This window comes from Acartia tonsa, chromosome 9 (assembly GCF_053477335.1).
Source record: "Acartia tonsa isolate MP-2025a chromosome 9, ASM5347733v1, whole genome shotgun sequence".
Classification (NCBI taxonomy): domain Eukaryota; kingdom Metazoa; phylum Arthropoda; class Copepoda; order Calanoida; family Acartiidae; genus Acartia; species Acartia tonsa.
This window is the reverse complement of record NC_137268.1, coordinates 40,782,896-40,804,477: the sequence shown is the minus strand read 5'-3', so window position 1 is coordinate 40,804,477 and position 21,582 is coordinate 40,782,896. Positions and strand designations below refer to the sequence as shown.

The 21,582-nt window shown below is 30.6% G+C and overlaps 1 protein-coding gene across 4 annotated transcripts in view; it reads right to left on the bottom strand.

The window, feature by feature from the left end:
* LOC145328932 (uncharacterized) overlaps positions 1-21,095 on the bottom strand; it is a 29,624-nt gene extending 8,529 nt beyond the window's left edge. For 2 of the 4 annotated variants that reach the window (XM_080172888.1, XM_080172887.1), the window contains exons 1-24: positions 20,772-21,095; positions 18,112-18,193; positions 17,899-17,945; positions 16,647-16,719; positions 15,908-15,985; positions 15,408-15,461; positions 14,967-15,037; positions 13,771-13,865; positions 13,398-13,452; positions 12,815-12,872; positions 11,851-11,901; positions 11,245-11,349; positions 10,410-10,534; positions 9,977-10,051; positions 9,677-9,773; positions 9,153-9,205; positions 8,708-8,774; positions 7,689-7,792; positions 7,225-7,291; positions 5,690-5,752; positions 5,381-5,425; positions 4,813-4,923; positions 3,696-3,802; positions 616-703 (exon numbers count right to left, since the gene is read on the bottom strand). In XM_080172888.1, the coding sequence (XP_080029014.1) occupies positions 616-703; positions 3,696-3,802; positions 4,813-4,923; positions 5,381-5,425; positions 5,690-5,752; positions 7,225-7,291; positions 7,689-7,792; positions 8,708-8,774; positions 9,153-9,205; positions 9,677-9,773; positions 9,977-10,051; positions 10,410-10,534; positions 11,245-11,349; positions 11,851-11,901; positions 12,815-12,872; positions 13,398-13,452; positions 13,771-13,865; positions 14,967-15,037; positions 15,408-15,461; positions 15,908-15,985; positions 16,647-16,719; positions 17,899-17,945; positions 18,112-18,193; positions 20,772-20,983 (1,983 nt within the window). In that variant the 5' untranslated portion in view covers positions 20,984-21,095. Of the gene's footprint in view, positions 1-615; positions 704-3,695; positions 3,803-4,812; positions 4,924-5,380; positions 5,426-5,689; positions 5,753-7,224; positions 7,292-7,688; positions 7,793-8,707; positions 8,775-9,152; positions 9,206-9,676; positions 9,774-9,976; positions 10,052-10,409; positions 10,535-11,244; positions 11,350-11,850; positions 11,902-12,814; positions 12,873-13,397; positions 13,453-13,770; positions 13,866-14,966; positions 15,038-15,407; positions 15,462-15,907; positions 15,986-16,646; positions 16,720-17,898; positions 17,946-18,111; positions 18,194-19,665; positions 19,950-20,771 lie in introns of those variants that run through there. The other 2 variants (XM_080172891.1, XM_080172889.1) reach the window with 2 other exon arrangements.
* Positions 21,096-21,582: the final 487 nt, after the last annotated feature.

Genomic DNA, 21,582 nt, shown 5'->3' with positions numbered 1-21,582 from the left:
CGCAAATACAATTTAGGTTAATTAATTTTGACATCTGTGATTGGTGGGTTGAAAACAATCTGCGCTCTGATTGGAGAAGCTTAAGTGTCGTACATCATTGAACCAATTAGAGCTCAGGTAGTGTCCAATCCACCTATCCTATTGGTCAAAATTAATTAACTTAAATTGTATTTGCGCTTTTAGATTATATAAAAAAACGATTTTTACAAAAAATCCTTAAAATTTTATGCAATTCTATTATATACATTAAAATTCTTTTCAACTTATATAGCTTATTTATGAAAACTTTTGTCAGATAATTCCATTGTAATTTATGAAAATGGTCCCAATAAACTGTAACTTATAGTATACACAAAGTCACACTTTTATATAAGCTTGATTGCTTGGTATAAACTAGAAGTGTTCAAACTTTTTAATGAAATTTGTCTTTCCTTTTATCTCAACAATAGAGATTATATATGCTGCGAATCTTTTTATAGTGCCTATAAAAAATGACGTCCTACTGACCTACCATTACCATGGATACTGGCCTGTCATAAGTAATTTAGTCTGTGAATTGGACTATCATTGTTCATTTATTAATAATTTATGAATAAATCTTAAACTGTTACTAACCTTAATGGTTTGACTAGCAGTGCTCATAGCTGTAAGTTGAGTAAAACCAACAATATCACCAAAGAATAGAGTTGCTGATTCATATAACCTAAAGTATTATTTCAAAATATTCATTTGTCATAGGGTTGGGCCGGATATCCGGCCATTTTCAATATCCGGCCGGATACCGTATATTAAAACTATCCGGTTACAGGATATCTGGCTGATTTTTACGCCGGATATCCGGTTATTCGGCCGGATATCCGGTAATTTGCCGGATATCGAACGTTGGCCAGATATCCGGCCAGAACCGGGTATCCGGCATTAGAAATCAGCCGGATATCCGGAATCCGGTATCCGGCCAAAAAAGTATCCGGCCCAACCCTAATTTGTCATTAGTAATACCAAGCCCTTCAGTTTAGCAATAATATCCACTAGTAACAGCTGTTGTAACAACTTTACCTGAGTGCTGGCTGTTCTCCTGCCTTCAGTTTAGCAATAATATCCACTGGTAACAGCTGTTGTAATAAAATTTACCTAGGTTCTAGATATTCTACTGCCTTCAGTTTAGCAATAATATCCACTGGTAATAGCTGTTGTAACAATCTTTACCTGGGTGCTGGCTGTTCTCCTGCCCTCAGTTTAGCAATAATATCAACTGGTAACAGCTATTGTAACATTCTTTACCTGGGTGCTGGCTGTTCTAAAATTTACCTAGGTTCTAGCTATTCTACTGCCTTCAGTTTAGCAATAATATCCACTGGTAATGGCTGTTGTAACAATCTTTACCTGGGTGCTGGCTGTTCTCCTGCCCTCAGTTTATATTATATTATCCGCTGGTAACAGCTGTTGTATAAATATTTACCTGGGTGCTGGCTGTTCTCCTGCCTTCGGTTTAGCCATAATATCCACGGGTAACAGCTGTTGTAACAATCTTTACCTTGGTGCTGGCTGTTCTCCTGCCTTCAGTTTAGCTATAATATCCACGGGTAACAGCTGTTGTAGAAATCTTTACCTGGGTGCTGGCTGTTCTCCTGCCCTCAGTTTATATTATAATATCCGCTGGTAACAGCTGTTGTATAAATATTTACCTGGGTGCTGGCTGTTCTCCTGCTGTAAGATTCTAATCTGAACTTTTTTAGATGAACCACAGTTGTCTGGACAGAACATGTGGAAATTTCAAAGCTATCAAATTGACGAGGACCAACCAGCATTAAGTAATTGAAGAATATATGTGGATGTTGATAGAGATTGATGTAAACCGATGGATATGAGATGTTCATTAAGTCAAAGCAACCAAAATATAAGTCATGGAATGTTGAAGGAATCTACAGAACTTGCAAGATATCTACATTCTTCAATAATCCATCATGCCACCCTTTGTGTTTTGAATCATTATATCTTTCTCTTTATTCAAGTCTTTAACTTCCAATTTATTGATTTTTATTTCTATTATTAAATTCGTCAAATGCTTTGATAAATTCAAACCTACATAAACAGCAAAAAATAGTATAAATATCAAAAAAAGTACAAAATACAATTTTTCTATCAAATGTTTTTTCCATGTCAAACTAGCATTAATAATAATGATAAATAAACTGTTCCCACCTTGCCAGAGGAACTGATGAGATAAATAAATTCAAATGTAATTCCATGTCTGAAAGGCAATTAGCAGAGTTTAAAAAAAAAAGTTTTATCTTTCAGACTATTTTAACCAGTAATAATGTTAATAATTCATACATAAATAGGGTGGCTTTAACAGGTATATAAGCTTATTTATTAATTATTTATATGGACGTCTATGAGGTATATTTAGTTAAAGGAGTTAAAATAAATGGCAACTTTTTATTGGGCTTAGTTATATGATAATTCTGCATAAAGTGATAAAAAGAAACCTGCATAATAATCTACAAAATTATAGTCTTGTAAGAAGTAAATATTTCAACATACATTAATCTTACTTTCTTCAGCTCTTAACTGAGTAACTTCAACATCTAACAGCAACCTTTTTAGGTTGATGAGATCAGCCAAACCTTAAAGTCCATTGCCAGCTGAGAGTTCATCCAGTTGCTGAATAAATAGTGGAAAACTAACTACAACAGATCTGTGGAGCCTGTCTGATCCAAATAGTGTGAGAGCTACTGTGGAGCTTAAGCCTACACTATAGCTGCCAAAGGTATAATTTCCTTACAATTTATTTGAACCAATAAGATTCCATCAATGATTCCTCAATGTTCTAAATGTAATTGGAAATGTGAATGAGTCCTGTGGCCACCACAATTTTAAATAAGACCTTCCATAGCCGTCTCATAATAGTGTTGACTATGTCCTGTGGCCACCTATATGAACCCACTAATGGTTTCTTTTTGTTCAGGACTCGGATCAGGAGTTCAAAGTCTTTGTAGCAGGCCCAGAGATAGGACAATTGATAATAATTAAGCAAAATCAAGAGCCTTAACCAACAGATATCAAAACTAATAAATTAAGAAGATCAAAGTGGAAGTTTCACCAACCACAACAACGCCAATGTGGGATATTGAACAGTACTAGTCATAATCCGGGTGTTCCTGAAAACAGAAACAGCATACCTGCAATGTAAGTTTTTATTCATCCTTGAAACTAAGCCCATTTGCCGAACTTCTTACAGTGAAAATAGGACTTTTAATAAGCTTATATACATTTCATATTTTATTAACCTTCTTTTATCTTTATTTTATTTCTACAATAATAGTTACTGTTAAAGCCTTCGTCTATTGTATATAAATATACTGTTGTAATAAATATTGGTCTCTTAAAAATTTTACCTAAACTTTTAACTTAACTTCATTTGAATCAAATTTTTAATTCACAATACCAAAAATAATTCTCCTTTTTTATTTTAGGTAATTTTTTACCGTAAAAGAACCAATGAGAGAATTTGAATTATGAGTAATGAATACATATGCTTTAAGACTGAAAATGAAATGAAGACGCTGTCAGACTAGGAACAGACGGCGCCTGAGGGTTGGATTGGCTGAAGCATAAGGTACTTGCCATCCGTTACACCTGCCTTCAGTTTAGCCATAATATCCACGGGTAACAGCTGTTGTAACAATCTTTACCTTGGTGCTGGCTGTTCTCCTGCCTTCAGTTTAGCTATAATATCCACGGGTAACAGCTGTTGTAACAATCCATCAGTTTTTCTTTTCTCGAAATTTAAATTTTCAGCCTTGAATAAAAATGTGTATGATTTATATTCTTACCTAAACATCATTTTGTACATTAAGCTATAAAAATTGGAAAGAATTTTAATGAATATAATAGATTTGAAATCTGCATGAAATTTTAAGGATTTTTTAGAAAATTCGTTTTTTATATAATTCATTATTTAAAAGCGCAAATCCAATTTAAGTTAATAAATTTTGACCAATAGGATAGGTGGATTGGAAACTACCTGCGCTCTAATTGGTTAAATGATGTACGTCACTTAAGCTTCTTCAATCAGGGCGCAGATAGTTTTCAATCCACCATTTACAGATGTCAAAATTATTTAACTTAATTTGTATTTGCGCTTATAGATAAAGAATTATACAAAAAACGAATTTTATAAAAATTCCTTAAAATTTTATGCAGATTTCAAATCTATTATATTCATTAAAATTCTTTCCAATTTTTATAGCTTATTGTACATCCCTTTATTGATTAATATTTCAAAGAATTGAATATGGCTTTATGCTAACAAATAAATTTTTATCCAAGTTTGATAAAATTCATTAATCAATATAACTTTCATAGCAATAAATGAATTACTATCTAACAATTTTATACTAAATTAATAAGTCTTACTGCTAGTACAGCAATCAATAGCTTTAACGACTTAACGAAAAGTTAGACAATAACTTATAACTTATTTATCTACCTTTCCAAGTATTTATGATTCAGAGATACAGGGCAATGGGCTATTAATCAAATTTTTTAGTTGTAACACTTTAAGGTTGAAAAACTAGATAATTCCATAAATCTGAGTATTTCTGATAAAGCAACTTTTATTAAATATTCTAATTTTTAAATTAATTTCAATTTTAAATGCACAATCCCCCAAACTTTGGTTAAGCCTGCGAAATCATTCACGAACTCTTTAAGTAATTCCCAAAAGTGTGGGACCACTAAGATATTGAATATTTGATTCATTGTCCCATCCCTAGATCCCTGTTTATGATTGCATCTATTTATACTAACCTGTTCATCATAAATCCTGGAGCTTTGTCTCATACTGTAGCTGGCTTTGCTGGACAGGTAAACAATAACTGGCAGAGATATTATCATGCAGACTAGCATCACTATTGGCCACTATAATTATTATAGTAGTTATTTATCGCATCGTAGACAGTTTTCCGCGGATATTAGAATGAAAAATTATAAGATTAAAACCAGTTTTGCTTGCATTGAGGAGCCAAAGGCCTTGGTTAACAAAACTGTATGATTTTTATTTTCATATTCGTGGAAAATTGTCTGAATTACAATACTATATATGATATTCTAGTATATGTGAGTACCAGTTCTAAACCATGGTTATATATCGGGTTCGAAGCCATACATGATACAAGAAACTCTTTTCAAAGCATTTAAGTAAATTTATATTTTAAACTGTTTTTTTTGGAAATGTAGAAACTAATAATTTAATTTTATGTATTTAGATAATTAGGTATAGATTTTTTATGATTTGAAAAATTGACGGAAAAAATACAGCTCTTTGGAATTTTTTCTACCTTAATTTCAGGTAGTGAAAACCTTTGTTATGCTTTACCTTGCTCCTGTATTTGATTGCTTCAGTTTCTTCATCCACTAAAATCTAAACAAAAAAAGGGACTGAAAATAAAATCAATTCCTCCTTAAATTCCTTTTGTAATCATGTTTTCTTATTTGTAGATTTAACAACCTTGCGGACCTTAATAAATTTTCAAAAGTTGTTATTTTTAGATGAGTATCCAAACGTTTCAACCACTAATTGTAATCTACAGAAGGGGTGATTTTGTCTATCATTATTTGGGATGTACATCAATTTATCGGCAATTGTCTTATCCCTTTAGATCCCTGTTGTCAACTACTGTATTACCTTTATATTGTCCGCCATTTCCACCAGAATTTTTCTCAATGCTGATGTATACATAAACATAGCCTACAGATTAAGAAGTTTTAAATAAAACAGATAATTTTCTAAAATCTTTTTCATATCTTTTTTCTAAGCTTCTAACAGTTTAGCAAATTAAATTAAGAATGTTTTGTCTGCTAGACTTTTGCAGGGGTCAATTCATACTGGGTTAGGAAGTTTTCTGGAGTATACATACTAGTGTGGCCCAAATGAAGTTCTAAATCGCTTTTCAATGTGCGCAATGTAAAAATAGGTTATGTATTGTTTGTAGATTTTAGCCCCATAATTGATTTTAAGAAAAAATCTATCGCTATCTTGTCAAATGCATATTTATTTTCACCTTTTCTTCTCCAAATTAAGAAAGCCTTACACCAGATATAAAGCGAAACATCAAATTTTCTGTCTGTTTGTTTACAAACATTGAAATAAAATATTAAAATCACCAGGAGTAAACATATGAAGAAAGAAAGTATAAAAATTTATTTATGTACAATTACAATAATTTGGGAAAGCTAATTCATACTGCAAAATCATTGAAGAAAAATAATTAAAGATAAGCCTTACTCTTTATTCCTGGTTTAATAAAAAACAATCAAATTATTTTTGGCAATATTGATTTTTTTATTAGTATGCTTTTTTTAAAAGTTGAATATGAGAATACGTGTATTACATGTTTTTTTACCTTCATTTAATTTTTTATTTAAATAAATTGTCTTTTTATTGGCGACAATGTCTGTTGAGCCATGAAATTTATTAAAAACACTTTTTCCTATTTTAACGTATATTTTTTAGAGTTTTTCATCATTTCTCTTCTCATAAGACTGATAGCTACTGTTTTAGTTCAATTTCTTACACAAATCAATTTAAATAAAACAATGTTTTTAGACGTTTTTCGGAATTATTCGGCAGGAATGGCGGTTCTGCCTACTTTTTATAATTGCTTCATATTTGAACTCATGTTACATTATTTTAGGTTGGCAGTTCTTTTATTATTTCTTGTTAAACTCATGAAAATATGAAGTTTTTAATAAAAAGCTTAAGATTGGAATTTCGAGATCAATTTTCATTGTAGAGAGGTCAAGTTTTCACTAAAAGGTCTACATTTGAGCCGGTAACAACTTCAAGGTATGCGCAAATTGATATGGTAAAGATTTGAAAATTCATGTTTTTTTGGGCCAGTCTAATACATACACATATACTTATTATTGATTTATTTAAGAAAGGAAAATACGTAAGTATGACAGTTAAAGATCATAAGGTTTGATGAGGATTATATGATTTTTAAAAGAATACTTTCTTTGGAAAGCTTTTTTTAATAAATTCGCCTGGTTTTTTTTTTCTTGTGACTAATTAGTATAATAGTCTTTTGAAATTTATAGTTATAATTCATTAAGCAACGAAAATGTGCTCTATAATTAATCATATATTACAATAAATATTTCTTTAGCTGTATATCGCTGAATATATGTATTAATGTTGCACTTAAAATAGATATGTACCTCGAATTGTTTGACTGCTTTAGTGACGTTAGGAGTTGTTGGATAGTTTCTTGTTACTTCGGCTCGACTAGGAATTAATTTCATTAAGATTTAAACGATCATAAGTTCAGAAATATCTTCTGAGGGGTCAAGAATGATGTCTTTGTCTAACAATAGAAAAAAAGGTAAAACAAATTTTATTATTATTAAATAAAAATAGAGTTGCTCCATTGTTCATACTTTAGATCATACTAAATACATATTATGTTCACAAAATTGAAACTGCAATTGTTTTATTCAATGAAAAGCTTGGACATTATTCCTTAAAATTGCATAAAAAATGTAACCAAAACTGTCCTTTCTGTTTCTTTTATATCCAAAATAAGATCAGAAATTGAAAGGGTATGGAAGAAGGGTGGGGGGAGGAATTAAGACATGAAACGAAATAAAAGAATATAACCAATCAGTTTTAGGAAATCTTATACCTGTCATTATAAATATGCCATTTAATGTAATCATCATCAATAATTGCGTTCAGCTTGTAGGTCATATCTGGCATAGAGTTGTAGGTTTGGTGTAGATATTCTTCCTATAATATACTTATTAATATAGTTCAGCTTATAGGTCATGTCTAGTATAGAGTTGTAGGTTTAGTGTAGATATTCTTCCTATAATATACTTATTAATATAGTTCAGCTTATAGGTCATATCTAGTATAGAGTTGTAGGTTTAGTGTAGATATTCTTCCTATAATATAATTATTAATATAGTTCAGCTTATAGGTCATGTCTAGCATAGATTTGAAGGTTTGGTGTAGATATAATGTATGTGTGGTAGTGTGCGACTCAAATTATAGAACAGCGGAGCTACGATTCTTGTTGAAATCCTAACCACCTGTGTTTGTTGTTTTGGGTTTGAGAAATGGCAATGTAAAGGAATGCCAAGCCATTGTTATGGTCACCTGTCTACTTGACCGCTCGAATCAAAGGGGGAAGGGGGTTCTAACCCCCAACCCCCTTCCAACCACTGAACCTTTCCCTTTCACCTGCACCTCCTGCACACAGCCCCTACCGATGATCTACTACACCACCCCCTCAATAAACACTATCACCATCACCCCCATGACGCTGTTATCACATTTTAGCTCCTCCCTTATCTTAGATTTGTGTATAAATATTGATATTGTAATTGTAAATCTTGAGTTAAATATTTTATGCTGCTAGACTAACAACTGTCTTATTTGCTGCCTTTTAGATGTGCTGCTCGTATTAACCGCCGCGGTCACCGTCTCTAGACTCAAGGCGTATAGGGTCCTGCCGCTGGGGCACCCTACTAGATATTTATGAGAGAATCTCTTTCATTATCCACGTATTTTATATCCATCGAAGATATTTTAATTTGTGTATTTTAGACTTAAAGAAAGGGTTTGATTGTCATTAAGGTTTCGTGATTTTGAAATATTGTTTGGAAAATTTTAAAAACCTATAATTTTGAAAAAGTTTACCTGCAAAGAATCAAGAATACAGTATGATCTATGGTTGTCCTCAGTCAGATTTCCATTAACATAATATCTTAACATATATCCATGACTTAATTTAACTATTACATAAAAAAATTCCTCAAATTTACCCAAGCACTTTTGGTTTAGAGAATAAAAAGATGAATTATCTTTCAAAAATTGTATCATGGAAAGAAAACGAAGTAGCAGGTTTCGTAGTATTTTCACATTAGCTTTTGATAGGTTATTTTAATTTTATTTTAGGTTAAATAAAAGTTATTGATCAACCGCAGGAAATCCCCGAAGGGCCTAGAATTTGGAAAAAATACAACGACTTCCACTACTTGGTATGTTTCATGGTCCCGAATGTTTTTTAAAAATCAGGGTACACATATTTTTTAAAATCCTCGAATTTATTTTGCTCTTTAATAAGTAATAATGAATAATCTACCTAATTGCATAAACACCCGAGGCTCCTGTATATTCAGTTGCACGCAATAAATCCTAAATAAGATTAAATCATAAATAATCATGTAATCTTTGAAAAAACAAAGACAATGATGTCCAATGTTTTGTCACATTATTAAAAATATCTTTTCTATTAAACTTTTTTTTGGATATAATAAGTGATTTTAAAGTCTTTACCTACAACTCTCAACATTGAATATTAACTGATGTTTAATCAAAATATGGATTGCGCTTTTGGTAGGCAAGACTTTTGTGTTGATATGACAGCCACCCTTGCATCTAAGGGCTCTGTATTTAAAAAGGGAAGTAAGAAAAATAGTCTTAAACCAACCCAAACCTTGAATCTGAAAATGAAATAGCCTAAAACACAAAAAGAACTTGCTAAATTCAGTAGTTATTAAAAACTTAGGATTCAGACAAAAATGCATTACTACATAAAAGATTCAAAATCCAAAGACATATTTCTTAATTTTTATTTTAGGATAATTATAAGCAATATAATTTTACCTGTAAAGCGATAATATACCAATAAAATCCACCAACTTCTGAGACATGGATTGAATAAGCAATGTAGTCCAAAATAAAGGTATTTATATAGTCATACCTAAATATAAGAATGTATTGATATAAGAATATATATAAAAACCTAAACCTTTATCCCCTATTATTTTTAATTTTATCAAAAATAAGCGGTGGGGGCATTTCTTTGACAAAAACCACCGTGATTTCTATAGAGAAACATTATCAAAATAATCTTTTTCAAAATAAGAATTGATTTTTCTCCTTTTTAAGTTAAAAAATGCTTACCATTTTAAAACTTCAAATATAGTTTTTTCTCCAGTTTTTAGGTTGCTTCTAAAGACCCCGTGTTGAATTTGAAAACTTAAAGTAATAGAAGTATTATATATATTTACAGAACAATTTTATGCAGTCAACTGGAACATCTAGCTGGAAATCCAAAAAAGTAAAGTAAGTTAGGTATAACTGGCAAATTCCATAATGTCTTACAAAAACGTAAAACAATATTTAATAAAGCTTTTTTTAGTGCAAATAAAAAGGGAAATAAATTTTACAACTTTTGTCCGAAGTATTTCAAATGACGTCATATTAGAATAATCCATTATTTATATTTTAAATTTATCTCTCTTTTTTGTACAAAGGCACTTTAAAGAGTTTCATATTTAATAAAAAAAATTAATACAAAGTTGAAACCATTAAAATATGAAATGTTAAGAAAAACCTGAGTTTAGACTTGAAGAAATCCCCGGGCCAATTTTGTGTGTCAAATTCTAGTTTGCTGGGCCAAGAGTTGACACCCTCCAGGGCCATGTCTGTGGCTGCAAATCTGGTCGACAGGTTCAGGGCCTGAATGAGTGATAGATTGTGATTAATTGACAAATTTGCTTGTATCTTAGTTTAAAGGTTGCTTTATCATCAATGTGTCTAGCGAGTACAGAAACCCCCAGCCCCTTCTCCTTATTGTTTAAATTTGTATAATGAAAATAGGTGGGGGGGGGGGGTAGTTTTGTTTCCCTACGACTAACTCCTTCAGGATACCCTAACTCTTCAGGGCTACCAAGTATCCAAGATAACCTAAATTATAAGTAAGGGAGGGTGGGGTTCTGTGCTCAAGTACATGTTTTAAGATAAACCACCCCTCTAATTTGCTGTGACTTAGTTTTACTCCGTCTAAACAATAACCGGCGATTTCCCCTCAAAGGAGCCTTTTAGAGCTCATAACCCCCACACTCTAAATATGAAATAAATTAAAAATAAGGTTTTTTTTCTGTTTATTTATTTACTTAATTGTCAAGTTGGGTTAGGGTGTAATAATAGCAGCCTCGCAGGGTTATTCCACCTAGGGAATAGGTCCTCCACAAGGGCTAGGTATTAAGTTTTATTTTAAATCTATTTTAAAATAACAAAGGAAGTTTTCAATACTCGCGAGGTACTTAAATGGAAAGTATCTTTACGAGGGACCCTGATCTTTACAAAGAGAAGGAAATAAAGAAATTATTAATTGTTTTCTATTACAAAGGTTGACAATAATAGGAAAAATATGTGTATGCAGTTACCTTATTCAAGTCGTCAATATCCAATTCTGAGCTTGTAATTTGTGACAGGTTCTTGATAAGTTCCTGAGATTGGGCAGCAGATGGCGTGTGGGCTCCCGTGTGGCTCTGTAACAAAGTTTACCGTTGGATGCTTATTAAAGTTAAGCATTAGAGGGGGAATGGGTTTGATAACTGTATGTCCCCACATCCAAGGACCCTGTGCTGACTTTCAATTGGGTCTTTGGAAATCAACCAATAGCGTCGGGAATATTAACACAGCTAAGTCGCTACAAAAGATCAGAAAGCAATTTGCAAGCAGACGAAAAAGGTATCTAACAGGGGAATCAAAGAAGTTGTCTGGGTATACACCTTTAGTTATAGAATTATTAATAGCTATACGCCAAAACTAAAAATAGCAAAAACTTATTACCTATCATAACAAGTTAAAAATATTTTGTTATAAAAAAACATAATGAAGTAATATAAATCCAACACATTTTTAATTGGTAAAATATGAAATAAATTCCTCTAAGAAAATTCAAGAAACATTAAATATTTTACTTTTTTTAAATACTTTAAAAACAAATTTATCTGAACAACTTAGATTTTTGTAATGTGTGTAAATACCTTTTCCATGTCCCAAAGAAAGTTGTTCAAAGCAACGGCCGCTCTTTCCTCCTAAATAAAGTTGTAAAAAAAATTTTCTTTTTTTCTTTCTTTTTAACTTTCTCATTTTACTTTTTTACCACTCTCAATGATTGGCCGTATACATTAGGGTGGGTCGATTTTTGACATTTTTTTTCTGAGAACTAAGCGGGGATCTGCAAACGATTCTTATGATTATAATACACCTCTTTATGATTTAAAATTTATCTTAAGTCTTAAAACCGCTGACGACCAGACATACAATTGTATAGCTATTTGTGAATGGGAGTCAAAACTTTATTGAATCAGAACTATGGCTTCATGGTTCTCTCAGGAAAGGCATTGAGTAGTAGAATCAGGAACAAAAAATCTCGTTCCTATCCTGAGAAAATCTCAAAAAACCTATACAAATTGGACAATTCTCAATAAACCTAGAAAAATGGTGTTTTTTTTTAAATTTCTGAGATATTTTGAAACTGACAAAAGTTCCTGTTTCTACTCCTCAAGGCCTTTTCTGGGAGCACCATGAAGCCATAGTTCTGATTCAATTTTTTTTTCTCATATTAATAAGTAATGAAATACATTTTTAAGTGGTCGCATTCTAAATCTCAATTATTTAAAATTCTTTTTCCGTCAGAAATTTTTTTAAAGTTAATTTTATCTGTTGCATATCCTCTCTTTGTCTAATTCCCATATGAACCCGCCCTAGTATATATTGCCTATGATTTCAAGAATGAACTCCATACGATTAAAACTAGTTTCTTTGCTTCGAGGTCCCGAAGTCCCTTAGTAACAAAACTTGTTTTAATTCTATGATTTTTATTTTGATATTCATGGGAATTTGTCTGAAATACAATGCTATTCATGATTTTTCAGAATTGCTTAGAACCGGTTCTAATCCAGAGGATATAAATCGGATTGGAAGCCATAATGGAATAAAAGTTACTTGTAGTTGTTGAACTAATTTAGCAATATCAAGAGCATCCAAAACTTCCTGTCTCAACCTTAAAATAAAATAATAAATAAATGGTGGAAAAGTTTAGACAACATAATTAAGAATTAATACAAATTTTCAATGTTTTTAACCCTTCGAATGTGAGAACGTGTTTATCCCTGATTTATCTTACAAAATATTGATCAATCACTTTACATAACATCTTATGTTCCACAGCATTAATAAATAATTAATCTTATTATTTGTTATCTATAATACAAATTAGAATGATGTCTGTCCGTCTGTCTGTCCGACCGTCCCTAAAGATCTCGGTAACCACTAAACAGATCGGATTCTACTCTTCAGAGATATATACATACTGGTCCTGTGATGGTTTTAGGCTATTTTCTTGGGGGTTGGACACCCCCAACCCCCCAAATAAAACAGAAAAAAATCACCCTCAATTTATTTTTAAATAGAAAGTAGGGGGGGCACCTTAATAAGGGTACTGATTTTTTTTAAGCACCTCTTGGTGCAAAGCCCCTAGAGGCTAGGGGCGAAGCCGCTAGTAATTAATATATATAAAGTTACTTACACAATAAGATCTTGCTCCGCTGTTTGATAGTAAACCAAGAAATTTGCCAGTTGTCCTAAAAATTTTGATAATTTGGTTCATAAATTAGTATGATCAAGAAGCTTATTAACCAGATTTTTTCAAATCTGGAAAATTAGAAAAGTGGGACTACAGATTTTTCTATTATACAATACATATGTTTCTACTTTTATGAAAAGTCAACAAACAAGCATTACAGTTTTAATATTTTGGTGTTTAAGTGCCAATCATACACTGAAACTATACTTCCCTTTTTTTAAAATGAATTGATCACTGAATAGATTCTTTGACTTTCCTAAAGACAAATAAAACATAGCTATAGAGTAGATTCGCTAATCAAATACAAATTACTGACCAATTAGAATAAGCAGAGGAATCATTGGTAAAATTATCATGGCAGTTGAATATACAAGCTGACCAGCGTCCGTTCCAAGATTAAGGGTGTAGAATCTAGAATAATTATAAATAGATAAATATATATATTTTAAAATAATTATAATTAGTAGAGTGTAAATTCTAAAATAATTATAATTAGCAGAGTGTATATTCTAGAATAATTATAATTAGCAGGGTGTAAATTCTAGAATAATTATAATTAGCAGAGTGTATATTCTAGAACGATTATAATTAGCAGGATTTATTTTCTAGAATAATTATAATAAGCAGAGTGTATACTGTATATTCTAGAATAAATATAAATAGCAGGTTGTTTATTCTAGAATAATTATAATTAGCAGGGTGTATATTCTAGAATAGTTATAATTACCAGGGTGTATATTCTAGAATTATTATAATTAGCAGGGTATATATTCTAGAATAATTATAATTAGCAGGGTGTATATTCTAGAATAATTATAAATAGCAGGGTGTATTTTCTAGAATAATTATAATGAGCAGGGTGTAAACTCTATAATAATTAAATATATAAAATTAGCAGGATGTATAATCTAGAATAATATTAATTAGCATGATGTATATTCTAAAATAATTATAATAGTTATACAAGCTGACCGGCGTCCGTTGCAAGATTAAAGGTGTAGAATCTGAAATCATTATAATTAGAAAAAGTATAATGATAGTTATATATACAAGATGACCAGCGTCTATTACAAAATTAAGGGTATAATTCGCAGGGTGTTTTGAATTCTGGAATGATAATGGTAGTTGAATTTACAAGCTGACCAGCGTCAGTTCCAAGATCAAAGGTCTAGAATCTGAAATAATTGTATTTAGCAGAGTTTATATTCTAGAAGAATAATGATTTTTGGATAATTAAGCGGACTAGAGACATTTTCGAAATTTAGGGTATAGATTATGGAATAAATTAATTATTAATTATAGGTTATATTTTCTAAAGTAAAGGTTTTGTTTAAGTTACTTAATTTGCTGACTTTTAAAAGAGACAAACACGCAAAAAAAAAACTGAATAAAAACACATAAGCAGTCACTATCAAAATCCAGAATTTTTTAAGATACCCAAATAGAAAGAAAATGTATTCTTTTTTTTTGTATGTAACTTAAAGTTGTTAGAATCAGATCAAAAGTACTTACTTTAGGTTGACAGCATGTTTGGACATGACATTCTTACTCGAAGATTTTGTAACATTTTCTGTCACTCCTGTTCAATCAATTTGTGTTGATTTCATTACAAATATTTAGTAAAAAAGTAAAAAGAAAAGAAAAATTATAAAAATACTTTAGTTCAAAGCTTAGATCAAATTTGCATATAGAAAAAGAGGAAATGAGCGAAAAAGAAAGAATGCGCTAATGGTAGATCCATATTGTGCTTGTCATATACCAATTAACATATATTTGTTGCATTTACTGAGTGGATTATAGTTCTGGGCCAACCCTATCATTACCGACAGACAGACAGACTTAAACACTTATAGAGTAACTACGATACCACAAACAAAGATCTATGGCGGCAAATTGAAAAAAAAATAGTTCTTGTCTTAATAATAAACTGTAATGAATTAAACTATTTCCTGTAGGTTTAATAAGCTTCTCAGCTGTTGGCAGGTTGTAAGCCTCGTGGGTTGGCTCCTGTAAATTAATTAAAATGTAGTTTTATCATGGATAGAGGAGATATTTAAATTTTTAATAAACTAGTCCCCAATGATTTATAATAACGTTTTCTTATTCGTTGTCTTAACAACTTTGGGCACTTGGAATTTAGATTGGTTGGTTTATTTAGTATAGTGTCTAAGCGTTTCAACCTCTAAATGTATTCTACTGAACGGGTAATTTTGTGTAACAAAATCTGCCATTGTCTTATTCCTTTAGATCGATGAGAATATACAAAATTTAAAAAAAAACAATCAACTCTTGCCGACGTATAATTAATAAACTAAAAACTCATGAAGTTACAGCTCTATCTATCTATCTTACCTACAAAGAATGACATTTAAAATCTAGATGGGGGGGGGCTGATTTATTCCCCCCCCCCCCCTCTGATCTGTAAGGGTTAAGAAAATATTTTTTTAAGTTACCGAAGTTTTCTTCTTTTTTGATGGTCCATTACTCCCCTTGGAATCATCCTCGGAGCTAATCTTAATATCCAAACGTGGCTGAAAAAAAAAACATATTTGTATTATTCTCATAATATTTTTGGCATATCTCAAACAAAATGTGAAACAAATTAAAATAAACAAATAATAAAAATTTAAACAAAGGTAGAGTAGTTTTATTGTTAAATAATTGTATCACCATTAACTTTAGGCTCGTTTAGGTTATATTAGGTACAGGGTTAGGGCAGTACAGTTTTAGGTATCACTGGGATAGGCGCCCTGCCACGGGTATTATCAAGCGAAAAACGATTGTAACTAGAAGGTAAACCCACTCTGCACCCCTACAATTATTTCGGATCATGGGGGAAAAAAGTAGAGGGTTCGTTGTATTTTCACAGTAGCTTTTCCCCTACCTGCAAGGGTAACCCTGCGAGGCCAATATCCTAACCCTGCGGGGCAATCGTTAACATTTACCTAACCTAAAATAAAATAAACTATCATAAGCTACTGTGAAAATACTTCGGAACCTGCTACTTTGTTTTCTTTCAATGATCCATTGTTCATAATTTTATTCTAAAAATTAAAGTGTAGGGGGGTTGGGTTCAGTGATGAAGAAAGATGCATTCATCTTCATGGATTTACCAACTATCAAAGTTTAATCCTTCGATAATTGTATTAGATAAAAATTCTATAAAATTATATTCTATTGGATGCTACTAACCTTATTTTCCTTGTCCACAGATTGCTGGAAGTTGGTGACAATCTGATCTGGAATTATGGATCCCAACTTGGACCTACAGCATTAAACAAAAGCTACATTTTCCCTTCTGCAGGATAATTAAAGATTAGAATAGACAATATATTACGAGTAATATTTTTAATGAAATTAAAAAAAGAGATAATACTATTATATCTAGCAAAGTATTAAATGAATCAAATTAAGGTTCTGTGTATTTCCGCATCAAAAAAATTTAGTTATGAAATTATTTCTTAAAATGCATAGTAGAAAAGGGATAGTTCTATGAAGTGTATTTAAAGAGTTAAGGTACTTAGAGTAGTGAACTTTTATATGTCTTAGTAGAATATATTAGGCATTGGATAGATATGATTATATGTTAAAGAATTTTTAACATTGACCAGATCAAACTTTTTTTATTTGACAATATCGAAAAAAGTTAAAGTGATTTGCCACATAAATTACATGAGAATGGTCTATTTTTTTCCAAATATGTATAGCCAAAATACCAATATCAGAGAATCTTTTTCCACATATTTCACAAGAGTTATAAAAAAATTGAACAGGGGTTCCCCTTGGGACAAGTTACTTAAAAAACATAAAAAATAACGTCCGGTTCATTATAGGACAGGTTTTCTATATTCTTTTTAAAAAAATATAGAAAACCGTCCGGTTTACTTACAATATACACATTATCTCACGCAGAAATAACTAACCATACAACATATATATATATATAAAGACCATTCTCATGTAATTTATGTAGCAAATCACAAACTTTTTTAGAGATTGTCGTCAAATAAAAAAAGTTTTGTCAGGTCAATGTAAAAATTCTTTATCACAATCATATCTATCCAATGCCTAATATATTCTACTAAGACATATAAAAAGATCACTACTCTAAGTACCATACTAAATATTTTATTGGTCATTCTTTGTTGTAATGTGTATTTTGTTGTATAAAAAGTTCGAAGTTCTATTAACTAGTGAATGCTATCTAAAGTTGTATTTATGACAAAAAAAGTTTTTGGCATATATAACATGCAACTAAGTTGAAAATAAAAATTAAAAACTCATTTTTTAAGGAAAATACCTGGTCAAATCTTTTAATTTTAATCAATAACTTTATATTATGCACTACTACGTTATTTAAAATAGAAAAAACTTACAGTTCACTATTTTTTTTAAATGCACTTCGTGAAACTATCCCTTTGCAGTTGAATAAAATCATTCTCACTTGGTAATAGAACTGCCCTTATTTTCTGGTGTTGCTGGACAAGGTACCTAAAAGTGAACAAAAGTTGTTATTATATGCAAATATCTTTTAATTTAAAATATGGCTTGTTTCAATTTTTGCTTATTTCATTGAATTAGGATGAAATGGACAAAATCGAGTATTGCAATGCAAAAATATTTTACAAGAAAAAGAATAAGGATTTACTATTTTTACCTTAAAAATTGGCAATGATGGTGGCGGTATCATTCCAGCAGAGATGGTTAGATCAGGCATCATACTGCTCAAGGCAGAAGGCCTAGATATACATAGATAATCATGAGACAAGATTTTAAATCCTAAAGATATAGTCAGAACAGACATCATACTGCTTAATGCAGAGGACCTAGCTAGCTATATATAATCATGAGATAAGATATTATAAATCTTAAAGATATAGTCAGATCAGAAAAAAAAACTGCTCAAGGCAGAGGGCCTAATTATAGATAATTATGAGAGTAATATTCCTAAAAATATAGTCAGAACAGACATATTGTTCAATGCAGAAGGCCTAGATATACATAGATAATCATGAGACAAGATTTTAAATCCTAAAGATATAGTCAGATCAGACATCATACTGCTTAATGCAGAGGACCTAGCTAGCTATATATAATCATGAGATAAGATATTATAAATCTTAAAGATATAGTCAGATCAGAAAAAAAAACTGCTCAATGCAGAGGGCCTAATTATAGATAATTATGAGAGTAATATTCCTAAAAATATAGTCAGATCAGGCATCATACTACTCAATGCAGAAGACCTAATTATAGATAATCATGAGAGTAATATCCCTAAAAATATAGTCAGAACAGACATATTGTTTAATGCAGAAGGCCTAGATATACATAGATAATCATGAGATAAGATATAATAAATCCTAAAGATATAGTCAGAACAGACATCATACTGCTCAATGCAGATTAGAAGAAAAAACTTCTCAAGGCAGAGGGCCTAATTAAAGATAATTATGAGAGTAATATTCCTAAAGATATAGTCAGATCAGACATCATACTGCTCAAGGTCTTAAAAATAGATAATTTACTATAATATTTGTTAAAATGTAGTCAGATTAAAGATTGTAGGTAATAATAAGACAATAGAGTATTTTTAGTAGCAAATGTCCTTCCGTCTGTCCATCCGTAAGAGTTAATGTGTGGGAAATGTGATTTTTTTGGCTCATTTTTAAGATAGAAACCTGAAATTTTAGGGATTAAATATGTTAATAGTCTTCATATTTTGACCAAGTTTCAATAACATTCGTCGATTAATTACGGTGCTAGATTTATTCCTACATTTTTTCTTTATTTTTAATGATTTCCTCAACTCCTATTCAAGATAAACGGCTGAAATTTTGAATACTTTAATACTCTGCATACTTTTACTATGTTTTATTGAGATTTGCTTATTGGTTGGTTTACTAGTTCGATTTCTACATTTTTAAGTTTTCATGATTTTCTTTACTCCTATTCGAGATATATGTCTGATATTTTTAGGGATTAAATAAGTTCATAACTTACATATCCCCACAAAGTTTCATTAAGATTTGCTTATTGGTTGAATTGCTAGATTAAATCCTAGATTTTCCCGTATGAGCAAATTTCAAAGAAAGAAGCAGTATTTGGGGAAAAATATGAACTGTTTAAACAGACTAAAACATTTAAATCAAAAATAGAATATAGGGGTAAAAAGAAAGCACATACCTAATAAATACGGAAAAAGTACTACAACCTGAGTGTTTTAGATGAATCTGTCATCTTCCGAATAGTGCTTGACTCAATCGTGAATGAAGCTATGGTTAATTTAGCTTCAATAAAAGTTCTAGACAGGGTGGTTACAAAAATAACCCAAGATAATCATTCAAGCAAGTCCTGGGAGTTCTTTAAAGGTGAAACAGGACATTTTTCATCTGGCTTTAAAAGATCAGTTTAATTGTGTGTTTTTTTTAAAGATATGAAATTTATTAAAAATTTTCAGAAATTATTTGGAACAATTTACAAAAGTATATTTAATTGGTAAACTGAAGAAAAATTACTGGCTCTTTTGACATGACATGAAGTAAGACTATAAGATTCTCTAGTTAACACTCATTCACATGGTTGCCAACATTATTCTTAAAATAAAGCAAACAATTAACCTGGTATATATCTATTCCTTAGTAAAGAAAAGAAAAGAAATAAGAAACATAAGGTCTAATAATAAAATTTATAACAAGTTAGATATGTAAACAAATTTGATAAGAAATCTTTTAGTCTGAATACTAAAAATTACAGTATATAAATAATAGATACATTTGCAACATATTTTCTTCTACTAAATTCAGAACCAAAGTACAACAATTTTAAGGATAAAAACATTGCATTTAAGAATATGTGGGTTTTACCAATTTATTAGTATGATAAAAAATATAATTAAGAGTATAATCTATGGTATTAGATGAAATTTGGAAACCCTAAACAATTAGTATAGCCTCTAAAATAGGATTAATATGTATGCTCTAGAGGCCTTTGAAGACTGCTTACAATTCTGGCCATCACTACATAAGATTATACCTCATGAAATCATAATTCCCTCTTGTCATGCAACCTTTACTGATGTTTATGGATTTGATCTCAACATTATCTTTCCTTCTCTTTGATTAGCTTAATGTTTATTCTAATGAGAGAATATAACTGTAAACATTTTTTGTATTGAATTAAATTAACATATTGTTAAATAATTTTTATTAAAATAATGCTGTATAATACATTTTCTTACCTTTTCATACCTTTCTTAAACATACTATTTAAAATGATTCATTTCAAATTTAACTAAAATAACTTAATTTAACTCACCAAGCAAGTTCTCTGCCAGCCATTTTAACCATTTGATCTTCAGCATCTCCCTTGGCACAAGTATACCTTTCCTTTGGCTCTTCATCCTTCAGAGGGTTGGAGTTTTTGGGAGTTATTTTCTCTTTCATAATATATTTATCTTTGTTAAAAGATGTAGTATATTGTTCTGTGTTAGCAACTGTCTTAACATCTTGAATTATCTCAGTTTCCATTTTTGATATGTCTTGCTTTACATCGAATATGTTGGTGATTTGGATTGGTACCCTTCCAGCACTTTTTGTATTTAGGACGTTTTTAGTGATTTTTGCTTGTTTTATTGGCTGATTGTCATCTTTTGTTGAATTCAAAATGGTAAATTTAGCTGGACTTTCATCCACCCTAACATCAGTAAGGCTATCTCCAGTTCTATCATTTGGTGGCTTTTCCTTGAAATCATTTTTAGATGTTTCTGGTGGTTTATTTTCAGATGGTAATTGTTCTTCCATTTCTATGTAAACATTCTTATAGATTATTTTTCAAATGTGAAATTAATAAAGCTCTTACCTGAATTATTATTTCATTGTTCTTGTTTGTGCGTGGAATCGGAAATGACTAAATACAATTCCAAATCTCCCCTGAGTTTTATAGTAATAATTTCTTGTAATAACAAATAAGTTGAAGATGAACAGAGATATTAATCCTAGAAGATTAGTCCTTTGACTTTCTCTGTTACGATTTTCATAGAGAAGAATTATAAAATCTTTATCATCATTGATCAATAATTATAAGGCCTTTTAATGTTAAATTATTAAAGCAAGTTATGTAAGATGTA